Here is a 16,319-nt window from a genome sequence, read left to right as displayed (position 1 = left end):
CACTTGGTAAGGCCTAATATTTTTGACCTGAGCAGTTCATTAGGGCCTTATAGGACCAAGGTGACACTTAAATGAGATGCAAAGGGTGGAGGTGGGGGTGGCTAATCTCACATGGCTGAGGCTTAGAGCTGTTGGATTCAAATCAGTTGCTTGAGGGCAAGGGGAGGGGATGAATCTGTTTAAGCGGAACACAGAGGAAAGCAAACTGACACTGTGCAGAAGTACACAAGCACAGTGGACTCTGATTACTTTGATTTCTAAAAGCCAAGACAGTAATGGTGGAAACACTTATTAAGAACTTAACAGGAACTCTTCTAAGTGCTTTTCACGTTTTCAGGCCATTTATTCCTCACAACAACCCTACAAGGTAAGTACCCTGATTATTCCCACTTAATAGATGAGAAAACTGAAGCTAGGTCCTTTGCCAAAGCCCAGCTTCAGGCCCCGCAGCGTGACTTCAGCGTCTATGTGCCTAAGGCTTACCCTTAGCGCAGCTCAGTAGGAGTTGCTATTTGTCGAGCTTGTTAAGTGCCTCACCATCCTCAGCCAAGGGATGGCACTCTTGAGTGTCTCTGGAGCCAGAGACATAAACGAAGGGGTGTCTTGTCCTGAGACGGGGTGCAATAAGCAGCAGTGGGGGTTTTGGTGGGCTGGTGAGCTCCCTGAGACAGCCACCCCCCCAGCCTCCTGGAATGTGGGCCCTGACTTCTGCAGGACTTTTAAATAGAAGTTAGCAGTCTACCTTTCCGTGTACGCTCTCCAGACTTCAGTATTGCCCTCTGGTTGACACGTAAAGTCCCGTGGGCCAGCAGCTCGGTGGCACCTAGCTGAGCCTGCGGGCCCACTGTGGTCCTGGCGCTGTCAGCGTGGGGCCTCCGATCATCTCATTTCATCCCACGGGATCTCTGAGCCTTGGTGTCCCCATGTTTCCAGCAGGGATAACAATAGATCCTGCAGCGTTGTGGCATTGAGCAACTTGTCCGATATTAGAGTGCTAATGAAGGGCAGGACTGCGACTTGAGCCGGCCAGACTCGAGACGCTCGTGTCCTTACACTGTCCTCCTCACCTGCAGAATCCTAGAGGTAGAGGGCCTGGGTTACAAGTCGGCACGCCCGGGCCCTAGCTCTGGGTTTGCATGTCAGGGTAGCCTCCTTTTCTCCATCCATAAAGAGAGAGTGAAGCCCTAAAATCCCAAAAACCCTCCTTGCCCTGCTAGCATATTCCATGCCTTGTTCTCTAACCATGCTGACTGACCAGGAAGAGGCCCCACCAGGCACTAGCATTTTAAAATGTTGCGCAGGATGCATCGGAGGATAAATTATAGTAGAATACAGATAGTGATTTTATAGTTCAAGAACATCTTTAGAAGGTGACTATGCCCTTAAGAAATAAACTAAATGCTGTATTTAGTGTAAAATCACAATCTGGACTGGTCCTTCGCTCCCAAGGTTAAAAGCCTACAGTATTTCTAAAGCGCTCTGGCAGGGCATTCTTCATCGGGCCACACCGTGCACCTGCGTTGCGCTAAAAGCCCATGCATTTTACCTTTATCTGAGTTTCAGAGAAAGTACTGGTGCAACCATCTGGAATACATATTAGAATTCTAGAGGACTCCTGACACCGCCGGTTCAATGGAAGATATGAGCCAATACAAATAATGATGATGTTCATAATAATGACTCTTCTCTTTTAACGTCTTATGGTTTAGAAAAAAAATTCACATGCAGTTTCACAATTAGATTCGAGGCTGCTCTTCAAGAAGCAGAATCACTAGGGCAAGCACTAATTTAAGAAATGTAAACAGCAAAGTGAAAGTGGAAATGAAACATGATTGACATCTCCTGCCAGTCATGTTTATCTGATGCTGTTTAGGGGGAGGGAAAAAAAAAACAGGAAGATAACGTCTGAGTCAAAACATATAAGCAAATAAAAACTTTTGCCTCTGAGTGGAAATGTAAATGCACATTGTGTTAACCATGAAGGATTTGCTGTGAGGAGTGGAATAAAGTACAGCCCAGAACTGACCCCTTCTCTCTTTTCTGTTTCTCACCCTGGGCAGGTGGCAAATCTCAGATTCCTGAAGCAGCATGATCTTTTCTCCACTCCTCTGGATTTCTGACAATTTGTAAATCCACGAGGAAGCATTTCTTGCAAGGGCCTTCCTTAACAATCTCATGCACACAGCGTGAAGAGATCAAAAGAAATAACTCTGACCTTGTACTTGCCTTGTCCGGGGCTGAACGAGGGAACACATGGACATATGTGTAGTCACAAACTAAGATCACTTCTCTGTAACATAGGAGAGGAGGCCAAGCTAGCACCTAGAACAGATACCCTGGAGAAACGGACAGGATAGGGTTGAGATGGGGTGAGGCAAGTGAGGTGCTTGCTTTGGGTGCAAAAATTAAGAGGGCACCAAAAGACTCACACTATTTTTTAAAAATCCAAATGCAAAACAAAAAAATCCAGGATAAGGAAAGTAATAGAATTTCAAATAAAGGCAGGCTCAGTAGTGTCTCTAATGCTGGTACTTAAGTACCAGACTTCACAAGTCAGTAGGGATTAGAACCTAAAGACAACAGAAACACTGACAGATGTTGCCCTTGACGTGAGCACATTTCAATGTGCCAGGAATAGTGTTTGGTGCTTTACGGGCATTATCTCTCAATAACGTTTCTGAGGGACCCAATGTGACCCACAGTAAATCCAAATCTATTTGATAATAAACCATATTAGAAAAAGAGTTCCTTTATAGGCTCCATAAATTCCATTACAGTCCATTTTGTCTTTGTTAAATGGAGGGGTTGAAAATTACAACCCCTTTATTCACAATGATCACTTGAGACACACCGCTTAGAAAGATCAGCATTCACTTTAAAAAATAGACTAGCATGCTGATATCTACGAAGCACCATTGCTTTGCAGTCTCCAGCCGATGGTTTTCTTAAGTAGACTGCAGGAGGGGAAAAATCAAGGATAATTAGAAATTCATAACCACATAATTCCTTGGCATAAAATGATTTTAATGGGATGGAGACGGAATTATCTATTTCCTCAAGAAAATAACAGAGATGTTCTGATTAAGCCCATAATCAAGTATATATGAAATTCTAGCCACACTGATGGGCTACATTTTCTTCTCTGAAACTACCTTTGATAAGAAATGCATTACAAACTCATCAGTTTGGCTTCCTGTTAACAAAGAGACAGCAGCCGTCTGGATCATTCCGGATTCACAGTGAAACTGCCACACCATGTATCCTCCAACGAAAGCTGTGCGAGTTTGACAAGGGGCAGATGAATCCAGGAATTATTGCGCAGGGGTTTAAATCTATGCGGCAGCTGACGGTTGAAATAATCATCTATATATCGCTCTGAGCGAGCTGGGGAAAGGTTGAAGCTGTATATTTTCAACATATCTAGTCTAATGGTTAATCTGTTGCCTTGGACAGGGCTCTTGCCAGGTGGACTTACAGCACACGCTGACAGCTTCGAGGAATTGCTTGTGGTAGATGGGCTCTGTCTTGTTTTTCAAAGTACTTCGGGGTGGAGGAGTCTAACTTAACTTGAGGTGGAAAACGGGAAGCTTGCCTGGCCCGTGTTCCCAAATTCGAGGGAACCAGCAGGGCTGGTAGCAGGGAGGTTAGGGTCACTAGTCTGCTCTAACCCTCCCAACTTCCCCAAATCTGGGTGCTTCAAGTGGTTTCCATGTGGATTTCTTTTGTTGCTTGGCTGGGCATGGGCAGATCGGGAAGAACGTTGCCCATTTTGAAGACTGGAGAGCCAGGAAAATGTGCAAAGTTAAAGTGGATCAGGGGTCAACAAACATTTCTATCAAGGGCCAGATAGTAAATACCTTAGGCTTTGCGGGCCATATGGTCTCTGGGGGACTAAATTCTGTCGTTGTATATCCAAAGCAGCCATAGACAAAATGTAAGCAGATGACTGTGGCAGCGCTCCAATCAAAATGTATCTTTGGACCCTGAAATTTGCATTGCATGCCATTTTAATGTGTTACAAAATATTCTTCTTCCTTGACTTTTCCCAATCATTTAAAAATGGCTCATGAGCTATACAAAAACAGGTGACCTGCTGTAATTTGCCCGCTGAACTTGAGAAAGATAAGGGGAAAGAGGGCAGTTGTTGGAGCCAGGGGCCTGCACATGTTACCTCTGGTCTGAAACTTGGATGTACTGCTCATGCTAGGGCTACTGCAAGGAGTCAGGGAGACATTTGGGCCTCAAAGTCTTCACTGTATAGTTGGTTAGTAGAGGTAGTAGGAAGTGGGAAGTAGGAAGAGAAGGAAAACTGGAAAGTGGCTGTTTTTGTTGGACTCCATACGCTTTTCTCAGGTTTGATGAAAATGAACAAAGCAAAGGGGATCTTCCATCTTTTACTACCTCCCCAGTCCATAGATTCCATGGCAGTGATTCAGGGAAATTCTTGTAGTTCTCATTTCAGCTGTGTATTTGCCCTTAGAATTCCATGTCTAGTCCCTGAGAAGCTAATACCTAGTGATTTTTGTTTGTGACTTTTCTTTGCCCTTGAGGCGGTGGAGAGAGTCTGTTCCAAGAAAAAAAGACAGAGGAGTTAGTGGCAACCAAATCTCCAAAAGGAATTTCCTATCAAGCACTGCGCAGGGCATAATGTTGGGCAAGTTGTTATAGAAAGTCAGGTTTTTAGTGAAAATGTATGGACTGAGATTCTAGATACAGGAGCCTTTGATAAATGTAGTACTTCTACCAGGACACATAGAATGTGACGTTTGTGGTTTGAGATGGAGGGGTATGGGTACAAGAGGAACATTGAATCTACCCCATTTGATTCTAGAGGATCTATTAGACCTGCCATCTTTCTGTAGAGAGCGCTGCATTGCAGGTCACATGGATTTCTGTTAATGTATTTATATTGTATTTTTTCTCTCTTCTATGTAGGAGCTGAATTCTTTCATTACTCTGTTGATGGGCTCAAACTTACACAATTCAGCTTTCCTACACAGTGAATAGAGCCAGAAACATACCCTATGATTAACTTCTGCGTAACCTATTGTTCCTTAAAGTCTCCCTCCCCACTCTCCTATTAGCTTCACAAAAGCCAGAAATGAAAAAGCTCCAACAAGCCTCCCCTTCCTGCCCCCACAGCCTCCTCCCTGCCACATCTAAGGGCCTGGGGCTCCTGCATCCACACTGGGGCTGGATCCGCCTCTTGGAGATACATGTCCATTCTCATTTTACATGACAACAGATGAGTTTTTAATCTACACTCTCTAAGTTTCTCAGCCAGAAGTTGCCAAATTATCCTGCTTGTTAATATATATTATAAAACGATTGTTAAATGGTGGAAGGTTATAATTATTTGAGATATTATCATTGTTGAGGTTGCTTTTGAGGGCCAGAGTCCATCTTTTCATTTTCTGTGTCTTAATATTTGCCATGATCTTCCAAAATATTGCTACATAGGTTGATCTTATTAATGATAACCCAAAGTGTGACCAAACATCTTGATGCTATGCCAAGGCTGTCAGACCAGAAACTCTCATTCCTAGCATATGGTCTGCTTTAATTCACCTTGGTTCTGACCTTGCAGGCACAGAACTTGGCTCCACTGCCGGCCTTAACTTTATCTTACCTGGGTTTAGCCGCTCAACCTCATCAATGGGCACATGGCCTTCCCCAAGATGGGAGTCATCCTGAATCAAAAGCCAAATGCTCCTTTACAGAAATTTTATTACCAAATGCACAGTATAGGTTATTTAGTTGGTATTAATGTTAATATTATCATTACTGTTATTTTTACATCATCAGTTAAGGAAACACACCTTCTCATTGGTTCCATTTGCATGAGGCAGCCACATTCTGGTAGTCTATGATCACAGGACAGGAAATTTCCCTCTATAAAGCAGGCCCCATCCTGTGCTCCCACACAGCGATGGCCACGTTCTCCTGGCCACGTCATAGAACCTGTCACCTAGTCTTTCTGGTGACAATTTCAGGCACTCATATTAGAACAAGATCAGATGAGCTTGGGGGTTTTGTCCAATGTGGCAAAATGATTGTGTTGATAGGACTTACAGGTGAGTGATTGTTTTTAGTGGCAAGTTTAAGAAACCCAAAGAAAATAGAAAGCACACCATTTGATCTCTATTCCAGCAGTTTTGCTCTCTCTCCTTAGCTTCTATTTTTAGTAAAACAACATTAATTGTCTGAAAGACTGAAAACACATACATTCCTTTCGTTGATATCACTCGTGACACAAGGAGATGCTACAGGTCACCCTGAGGAGTGGCAAATGCAGGGTATTGAATGCAAGTTTGGTGGCAGCATCACAACCAGTGAGGCTGACCAATCCAGTGGTTTGAAAGTGAAAGCAATACTTTAACATTGAGGGTTGGTAGCTTGCAATGTGCTGATTAGTTTGTGGGATTCATTTGAGCAGGCTTCAGGAGATAATGGTTCTGATCCTGTTGCTAAATTGAGTTTTCTCTATGTATGTTGTTAGGCCCAGGAAGAGCTTGGTATGTTGTTGTTGTTGTTTTTAAGTATTGCACAAAGATGATCTTCTGAATTTCCACAGATATTATCCCATCTGACATCAGTGAAAACAACAGAACAAAAAGAATTCCAGGAAGTCATCCGGATAAAAGAAAAGAAAAGGGAAATAAAACAACAAAAAAAAACCCCTGCTATTCAGCTGTGGGAGATAAACCTCCATTTTAATTCAAAGCTATAATTCTACTCACTGTTAAAATGGGTTTGGAACTTTTATAACCAAACATTTCACCAAGGATTAATTTCCGTTTTCTTTTCTCCTTATTGTTTGGCAGTCAAGGTTGAAGCTAGATCACGCTATCCCAAAGACCCATTTGAGTTCAAGAACGCAACTCCCCATTCTCGGCTTGTGACCGAGCCAGGTGAAAGGAGGGCTGGGACCCACCCCATTTGTTAATAACTGCCAAGGGTGTCTGCTCTGCCCTGCACCCCTCAACATTCTACTTTAACATGCTGAGCTTACTTGCAGAAGACAGATGTACCTCTGTGGATGTCAGCATGCATTTAACTTGTTGGGCGGCAGCAAAATACCAATAAAGGAAAGCCACCGAAAAACAATAAATAATAATTAAAATGACCTCCAAACCAGCGGCTTGCTCGAGGCTCCAGTAGGAAGCCCTGTTAGCTCGATGCCTCTGCCTTCAAGCCACTTTGCATGACTCTTACTGTGAGTGATTCCAGTGTGAATATGACATTACTAATGACCTGCTAAGTGTGTGCAGATGTGGGTTTCTCCAGATGTGGTGATTAATAATGTAATGGAGATAGCCAGCCGACTCATGTTTATGGGTTGTTTGCCTTTTATTATGTTTCTTAGTTTATTTGCTTTGAACTATGTTTTAAGTCCAGCCAATAAGCTCACCTTTAAGTCTCAAAGGGCATCATCCCCTAAAACAGGCAATCGGGAACGTGAGATGGGTCCATCTCCTATTGGCTCTGGGACTTTTTTGGAAAGCTGAAAGTTGTGACCGTTGCCCCATTTTATTCCCAGGGCCCCGTAAAGAGGCACTGGTGAACCTGGACACAGCGTGTGCAGCCAGGCTAAGGCAGAGAGAGAACGAGATTTCTTTAGAAGAAAATCTAATAAAATATATGCTCATTTCAAAGTAAGCCCAAAGTTCTGGCCAGTGTTTCTGGAGGATGTTGAATTTCTTTCTTTTGAAAACAGAATGTGGCTGAGAAGCTGAATAAAATGTTGTTACAGATGTTCGACTCTGTATTAAGGCTGTTGGAATTACCACCACATCTTAAATCAATTCCCAGAACATTGTCTGGAGGTTATGTCATTGAAATAATGAATCCTCTTTAGTCAAGTATAAGCAAACATGTTAAAACATCATTGTAACTTTAAATTAAACTCTAGCGTAAACCAGGGGATCTGAAGCCTCATTAGACTTGCCTGACATTTTTCTAGCACTGAGTCTTCCCAAACTGTAAAACTGTTAGATTCAGTGCCTATTAGACAAGCGAGCGCTGGGAAGTTACAACAGCACATTAAGTGTTATACTTAGGGATGTGCAAAAACAAGCCCTTGAATTTTATGAGTACTTGGAGACTGGATGGAGTTCAGCTCCTATAAAAATTCCACGTTAGATTCCTGAACTTGTGTGTGTTTTAAAGATGCTGGTAAGTCAGGTTTCTTTAAAGAATCCTATCTTCATGTGACTTCCACAGTATGAAGACCAGTGAAACTGCTAGAGACAAAGGTGGATCGTAATTAGCCAAAAGGTAGGTTAAATATGGGCTTATAAATGTGAGTTGTCATGAGGTAGTGGCCCATTACTTCGATATGTTTGTCTTTCATGGAAGAAAGTAAATTCGAGTCTCCCTTTTAATTCCATTTTTATTCCTTTCATGTAGGCACAGAAGCCATGGAATGAAAATTATATTTTATAGCTTAAGTAAAAGTTTTCCTAGATCCCCTTTCTTTAAATATGCAGAAATTGATAGAATCCATATAAAGGATAATAATTAAATATGGTTTATATCCTCCTTATGAGAAAGAAGTTATCACTGCTTGTCTTGTAGGATCTAAGCCACACGTAATGGTCTCCATTACACAACATTCATGTATTTAAACTGGAGACATTTTCCCCATTTCTTCAGGGAACAGATCTGCATTTCCAGCCTGTGAGTGCAGGAGGAAACCTTTGAACACAAGCTTCGTTTAAGAGAACAAATCCCAGTTTAAATGCAATATGATTATGATGGATGATCTTTCTGTGTTGCAATGAAAATAAATAGTCTCCTTGCATAGAAGGAAGCATAACTTTACCACCAAAATGAGGTGTCTCCCTGGAGCTGGCCAACAGGTATTAACTTACAACTCTCAATTGTGGCAGGTAAACATAGACAGTGACAAGGCATGAGGATTATGGGCACTTAACCAAAGAGGGTTGTTTATTGTAGGCCCTATGCAAATGGGGAAACAAAAGTTAGGCTAAAGAACCCAACAGAGATGCCAGTGAGGTGGCAGCTGTTTTGGTCTCTAATATAGACTTATTATATAATTGGACAAAACCCTGGTAACATCTGGTAGCTTTGAATAAAGCTAGCCATAATAGGCTAGGTTAAATAAAAGACCTTTTCGGATATTTCGTTCTGACCATAAGAAGGCTGATGTGAAAGAAAAGAGTAGAACTTACACCCCCTCTAAACACTCACATGAACACACACAGATCCACACATTATTTAGTCCAGCATATTACTTAATTACTTGATATCACTGTGAACAATACAACACTCCCAAGTGGTCCGTATTAACAGGGCACCTTGTATTTGTGTGGAGTCAGCACGAGACTTTCTAACCCTTCCTTAGATGGGGAGAGCACAGAAGTATATTTGTCTGACATACACACTCTCTCTCCTTCTCACTCATTGCCTTTCTACCCCATTATTGCCTTGGATGCACACTCCCCTGTCCTTTGAAAGGAAGATGAATTCAGGTCAAGCTCAGAGTGCCTGTCTGCTTACCGAGAGATGCATATCAACTCTAAGTGATTTTTTTCAATACCATTTATGTGGCTTGTATTTATTTCCTTTAATCTTTTAAGTGCTGTTTAGTCTCTGTGTGATTTGCTGTGGATACTCATTTCTGATAAGATGCAATGTCCTAGCTGCCACATGGCTCCTGCAAGGAGCATTAAGTGATTGATAGGGTCGCAGCCTGAGCGTGGTCCTCGGGAGAGGGGAGCAGGTGGTAGGGTTGGTTAGTGGGCGGTGGGCATTGGCAGGTGCTTTCGTGCCTTTCTTCTGTCATTGCTCTTGCCTTGTACCATTCTTGTCCTCGATTCCGGCTTCAGCCAGGATGTAGACAACTCCAGACGGACAGTAGAGTAGGGGAGCCTATAGAGTGATAGAACAGGTTCGGAGGGTAGCTGATTATTGTAAGCCTTCTGGAGCCATGTTTCATAACATCGTCAATTTATTTTGGGTTTTCAGGGAAGTATCACACCATGCATGTTCTGATATGGGTCTTTGGATAATAACAAGTAGCTGAGATGGCATTTTCTTCCCTCTCAAAGCCTCGTACACCGTTAACATATCAAGCTTCTTTTGATGTCGTCAATGCTAATATTTCTCTTCTAAGCTTTAAGGTAACTGCTGTGCATTCTGAGTTCCAGGGCTTGCTTCCTCCTAGACAGTGTTGCAGTCAACTCTAAGAATACGAGGATCCTACTTCTCCTTCTTGATATTACAGCTTTAGCTTGAATCGGGGGTGGGTGGGGAGAGGAAGACTAGAATTTTGCCTCTGATGCCCTTGGGTGACAGACTGGGTACTCATCTGCTAATTATCAAGCAGCTCTCTTACAAAGAAGCATGATGCAGGCTATTACATCTACAAAGCTTATTAGTGGGTGTCATCGGGCAAAAGCAGTTGAGTGTGCTGTGCTGTTTGTGAGCGAAACTTCTCATTGCTTAGCGCAGCCTGTGTGGTGTAGACATTTGGAAAACAGCCTTTGGTTTCCAATCCCCTATGCTTCCCTCCTTTGCCTGCCCCCTTCCCCGCACCATCAGAGCTGTTATTCAGTGGCCACCTCCTCCACTCCGGGGCTGTTCTCCAGCCTGGCTCTCTAACTTGCCAGCTCCAGTTCTCCTGTCTTACTCAATGAAGAAAGGACTCCATTCGTACAGCCCCACGTGCCCTCCCGCGTGGGAGGTGGAGGAATAAGAGCAGAGTGGGCTGGAGATTCTCGAGCCAGCACGTGCCAATGTTCCCAGTCCCAAGCGATTGAAACATTGGCTGCGAAGGCCTTGAATCCTTGCCTCTCTTCCGGCTCTTTCTCTGGGGTGCAAGGTTGAAGAACCAGTTAAGTCGGTTGATTTGGAGAAGCAGCAGGCTGGCAGCTGTTCTGCAGCTCTTTCAAATGCCACTTTATTTCTGGTTTTGGTTATGACAAGACTCATTTGATTGCCCAGCAAAGCAAATTAACCAAAATTAACTCTAAGAATAACAATTAAGTGTTCCCTTTTTTTTTTTAGGGGTGGGGGTGGTATGCAGATAAATTATGATTTCCCTTTTTTCTGAATGGCAGGGGTGTTTACAAACTGTTTTAGTCCATTTAAAGTGCATGCTTAAAACATTGCAGTGTAAAGAGGTGAGTTTTCACCTCTCCTAAGCCGGCCTCTTTGCCTAACACGTTTGGTCTCTGTCACTGGGCCTAGAAGACAGCCACGGATTACTAGTGAGTGACTGAGCCGTGAGTGTGTGTCCTTTGACATCTTGCCTGTGTTTCGCAGTCTGCCCTCACACTGTACCTAATCTCATGAGCTGCCTGTATTTCCAGTTGAAGACGAGCAGCCGTCCACGCTGTCGCCAAAAAAAAAGCAGCGAAACGGAGGCATGCGGAACTCGCCCAACTCCTCGCCCAAGCTGATGAGGTAAGAAGGGCCCCGCGGTCCCCCTCTCAGGCTCCTTCTTTTCCTCTCTTTGCCTCCTTCCCGCCGCCCTGCCCAGGCCCCGAGCCTCCCTCCCCAGCAAGAACCTAGCGGGGGGAGGGAGGGAGATCTTCAGATGGCTTCTTAAGGGCTGGAGTATTTATTCTGTCAGCTTGTCAGCAGTTAATGATAGAGCTGAAAAATTTCTGTCATGAAAAACAGTTTGAAAAGCTGTTTGAAAAATACATAGGCTTTAAAGTCTTAGCTGTCACCGTGTCCTGTCGCCGTGTAGTTCCTAAACAGCAGTGGCACTAATGACAGCGGTAGCCAATCAGAGGGGCCCGTGTGGTTAGCTCGCCTCCGGCGAGCCTCTTTCTGCTGGAGTCCCTCCGAGGACTGTTTTCTGTACTTAAGGCCATATGTGAGATGTAGCATCACAATCAGAAATGAACCTGAAGATTACCTTCCTTTTATCCTGTCGATTGAAATCAAATTTCCCTTTATTGATTTTGACTGATTAAAAAAAGTCTGATGATCTGTGGACTTGCCAAAGCAAGGTTCAAAAGTAATCCAGTTCTGCTCAGGCTAAACCATTATTAATTATGAAATACAGCATGCGTCATTCTTTTTCTTTCCTTCCTTCCGTTTCTTCCCTCCCTCCTTCTCCTTCCCTCCTCTCTTCTCCTCCTTCCCTCCCTCCCTTCCTTTCTTCCTATAACTTCCTCTAGAAAGCGTCAAGTGAAATCAAATTTTAAAAGAGTTCTACAGATTTCCAATTGACCTATTCATCTTTCTTCTCCCCCTTACTGTCTTTTATTCATCTGCCAAACCCAGTGCGTATTTCCTCAGGCATCCTAACTGTCTAGCACCCCAATGAAACAAGAATGATATTTCAGATTCATACTGCCCGCCCTAACTGGTTACTGCCATCCAGTGGGAACAGCTGCCATTCTTGCGGCTGCTTTCCTCTTTTGGTTGCCATTAGCCACTCTCTTCCATTTGAATATTGAAATAAATTGTGATTTTCTTCTCCATCTCCCCTTCTCAGTGACATTAGCATCTCCCTGGTCCTCTGCATCCACCTTCCCTTGTGTAGTTGAGACATGGGTACTCAATGGAAGACACACCCAGCCCTGTTCCTTATTCCGTTATGACCATCTATTCCTGTTAAAAGTTTCCTTAAAAGTTCTTTCCTTTACCCGTAGCTCAGCCTTGCTGGGCTGTAGCTGATTTACATGCTTGTTTACAGTTTATGAGGAGGGATACAATTCGCCAACTGCCAAGCTTCTCATTTTTATGACACCAGTTGTCATGCCAGCATTCATTTCCTATTTACTCACCTTTAGGTAATCACCTTATCTAATGCTAATAGTTTTCTCCATTTAAAGTAGAAAGAAAGGCAGGCTCTTTCCTTTGCCTAAATTTAGAGAAGCAAATAAATAAGTAAAGAGAAGTCTGAAAAATCAGAAACCTTTGGAGCCAAATTCCCTGTCCCTGTTTGCTATGTAAAGTATGGCTCATTTCTTTGATCTTGAGTAATAATAATTCTGAGGAGTTATACTGTTTTCATAAGCTTCAAAGCTGTGTCAAAGTTTTGCTGCTTAAGGGTACTTCTTTATTCTGTTGGCTCTTGGGTACCAAGATGACAGGTCTTCTGTACGAGGTGGAGGCTTTTTTAAGTCGTAGCCTTCAGCAAAACATCAAATTACCAAATCCAGGGTAACATACTTCTACACAAATGCCTTTCCTGTAGATATATTATACCATATATATTAAATACTTTAGTGTTACCCGCTACATTTTATGTGCAATAGAAAGTGATGGTTTGAGGTAGCCTGGGGGGACTTTTTTTTTCACAAGCAGAGAAAGCTAGTATATACCGTATCAAGTATGGTTTTTACAGGACTTTCTGCCCAAAGGCCTTTGTAAATAAGTAATGATCAACAGATTGGCTGTGGGTTTTTGAAAAGCATGCCTATGTCAGTTTGCATGATGGGGGAGAATTTTCAAAGTAAATCCTGCTTTCATTGCCTGATGGAGAGGGACTGAGGGAGGCAGTCATCCTGGGCTGGAGCTGTCTGCTCCCTGGTACATCAGAATTGCTAAACGTGGGTCAGGCGGGGAGTTGAAAATTGCCAAGCTGTACAACTCAGTCTTCTCATGTTGATGCCTTTGGCGGCTGCTGCTGCTCCAGCCATGGCTACTGGGCCCACGAAAGTGTCCATGTCAGCTCAGTTGGAATGGGCCATCCCATGACGAGTCAGAAGGTCTTAGCCAATCCTTCTTTACCATGACTTTGAATGGCCTAAGGGTTCTTCATACTCTGTCTCACGTGCAGCAAAGACAGAACACCTGCTCAATCTTTTCTCTCTTTTCCTTTACATTCGGTGTGTAAATGAAGAACCCATGGACCATAAGATTGGCGTTTGAATATCTGGCACTGGCAATGAGGTTTCCAGGGCTGATTTTTGCTGGATGCCTCCTGTTTATTGACAGAAAACAGGAACTCATGCAGTGCCTTCTGGCTTCTACAGTTCCTTCCATCTCTTCAAATGCCCCTTTCTACTCTACAGAAGATAGGACTCCCAGGTCCTATTTCTTATGACCTGAACAGTCCATAAAGGAAGTTAATGGCTTATTGGAAGTGGGTATTTCGACATGAGTTTGTGGCCTGCTGTTTGAGCAGAATCAATCATTCTGAGCTCAGGCAGGTTTTAGTGGCCTATGGGCACTGATCGGAATAGCTCCAGGAGAAACCCGAGGGTTCAGAATGGACTAGGATGGGCTTTAATTTACCACCATGGCTTCTACAAATAAAACAGGCCCCCCCGTGTGGGGTCTCCTTCCAGATCATCTGCCAGGATGAGTGCTTCGGGGACTGACACTAATGGTCTTTGTCTCCCCTTTATTCTGGTATCAGGCTTACCCTGTTTTTTAAGTGTCACTTAACTCTCTGAACAGTCATTAGGTGAACAGCCTCGATTTCTGTGTCTGGGTCCTGATGTAGTATGCTTTTTAGCCATTCTGGTCTCATTTAACCCAGCCCTGAATGATGACAAGAATTCTCTACTAATGGTATTACCTACCCTTGTTCAGCATTTACTAGGTGCCAGACATCATTCTAAGAGTTTATGCCCATTAACTCATTTAATCCTAACTACAACTTTAAGAATAGGTATTACTCCTGCCCCTGTTTTACAGATGAGGAAGGTGAGGCACTGAGATGGAAAGTTTGGTAAGTCTAGCTAAGTCTTACCTAACTAGGATCCTTTGAACCCAGGGGTTTAGTTTCTGAGCCCCTTATGCGTAACAGATTCGATGTTCCATCTGATGGAGGAAGTTGGGACAGTGCTCTGGACACAGCAGATGGCTTTGTGTGGCTGGAGCAAAGTGCTCTTGGGGTGGCATAAGTGAAGTTGAGAACGTAAGAGTGTGCTAACAGTCATTCATGTAGGGGAGCCCTTGCATGTTTCTGAAGAGGCAGGGCCATGCCTTAACTTGTATTTTGAGATGAACATTATAAATAAGTGTTTGGAACCCTTTACCAAAACCTTCCTAAGACACATGCTACATAAGCACAAGGTTGTGAAAGAGAAGGCCCACCCCAACCTCAGCCTCTGCCAAGGCCCTTTGGATTCGAGACTTCCCTCAGAGTCTACTGTAGAACAGTAGACCAGTACTGGCATAGAGAGTTTTCCCCAAGAAGGACTTGTGGCATTCCTGACTTCTGTCCATGTTATATGCCTTTCCCAGTATCGAGGAGGCATGGCATAAGGCAGAGTACCATGGGCTGTGGTGATTTATGCAGGATGTATCAGGCTAGATGATGTACACAAAGAGGTAGCCTCTAGCTGGGGTAGGCACCCAAACCAGAGAAATTGAATGCTTTGAGGAGAGCTTCATGTCACTAGACCCAAGAAATATCAGACATTAGCTTCCTGAATGGTAGGGGAAATACAATTCAAGAAAAACAGCTTATCCTCTTGGGCATTGGTTGAGCATTAAGAGGAAAAGCTCATCTGCTCTAAGTCCCATCCCCTCTCTTTTGACTCATGACCTTCATGAGGTCTTATTAGTTCTTCCCATGTCAGAGTCTGCCAGTGTGAAGACTAGTAATAGGAAATGGCAAAATGGCCTGAGCCAAATCAGAATTGTGGGAACAATGCCCCCCCCACCCCCATTCCTTCCCCTGGGCCAAATAGAGAGAAAAGGCAGTGGCAGCTTCGCTAAGTAAATTCACCTTTTAATTCACAAACAGATGGCATGTAACAGGGCCCCAAGGGACTGGAGAAGAAAGAAGTAGTGGGTCTCTCATACCAGGGCTTGGGGAAACTTGACACAGATCTTACGACAGTTGCATACTCAGCCAAGGTTCATTATCCTTTCCTCTCATTTCAAGAGCATCTTGGACAGTCTCCTCCAGGACTTAATGTGTCAGTTCTCCTGGGTTGTCTCCCAAACCTAAGGACAGTTATTTCCTTCTTTCTCTAAGAATGGCAGCTGCCTAACCAAAGGTGATGTTTTAGGCGACAGTAGTTCTTGATTGTCTGCTTGTTAAGCAGGAAAGCAGTGCAAGTGGCTAGACACAGAGAAACTGTAAAACACCCTAGTTTTGCCAAGATAATTGAGAGTCTGGCCTAAAGGTTTTATGAAGGTGGCTTCAGGGACATCATCTGGTGGAAGATGGGGGGATGGTGAGCAGCAGTGGCTCAGAGGAGCTTTTGTTTGAAGGACAATCCGAAGAATCCAGAATCCCAAAGTCAGCATCTTTGCAAACAAGCAGGAAATGGTATCTGCCCACAAAAAGGCATACCTGAGAATGACGTGGATCCAGAGGGACCATTTTAGTACTGAAAATCCAAATATGGACTCTTTTGAGGCCATCTGAGACC

The 16,319-nt window shown here is 43.6% G+C and overlaps 1 protein-coding gene across 6 annotated transcripts in view; it reads left to right on the top strand.

Moving 5' to 3' along the window:
- Positions 1-16,319, top strand: part of KCNMA1 (potassium calcium-activated channel subfamily M alpha 1) — a 766,236-nt gene that overhangs the window by 647,202 nt on the left and 102,715 nt on the right. For 4 of the 6 annotated variants that reach the window (XM_058299114.2, XM_058299113.2, XM_058299110.2 and 1 more), the window contains one exon: positions 11,337-11,430. In XM_058299114.2, the coding sequence (XP_058155097.1) occupies positions 11,337-11,430 (94 nt within the window). Of the gene's footprint in view, positions 1-6,824; positions 6,912-11,336; positions 11,431-16,319 lie in introns of all 6 variants that reach the window. The other 2 variants (XM_071215879.1, XM_071215880.1) reach the window with 1 other exon arrangement.

Source organism: Dasypus novemcinctus, chromosome 6 (genome assembly GCF_030445035.2).
Source record: "Dasypus novemcinctus isolate mDasNov1 chromosome 6, mDasNov1.1.hap2, whole genome shotgun sequence".
Lineage (NCBI taxonomy): Eukaryota > Metazoa > Chordata > Mammalia > Cingulata > Dasypodidae > Dasypus > Dasypus novemcinctus.
The sequence above is the reverse complement of the archived record's forward strand: the minus strand, read 5'-3'. Positions and strand labels throughout refer to the sequence as shown.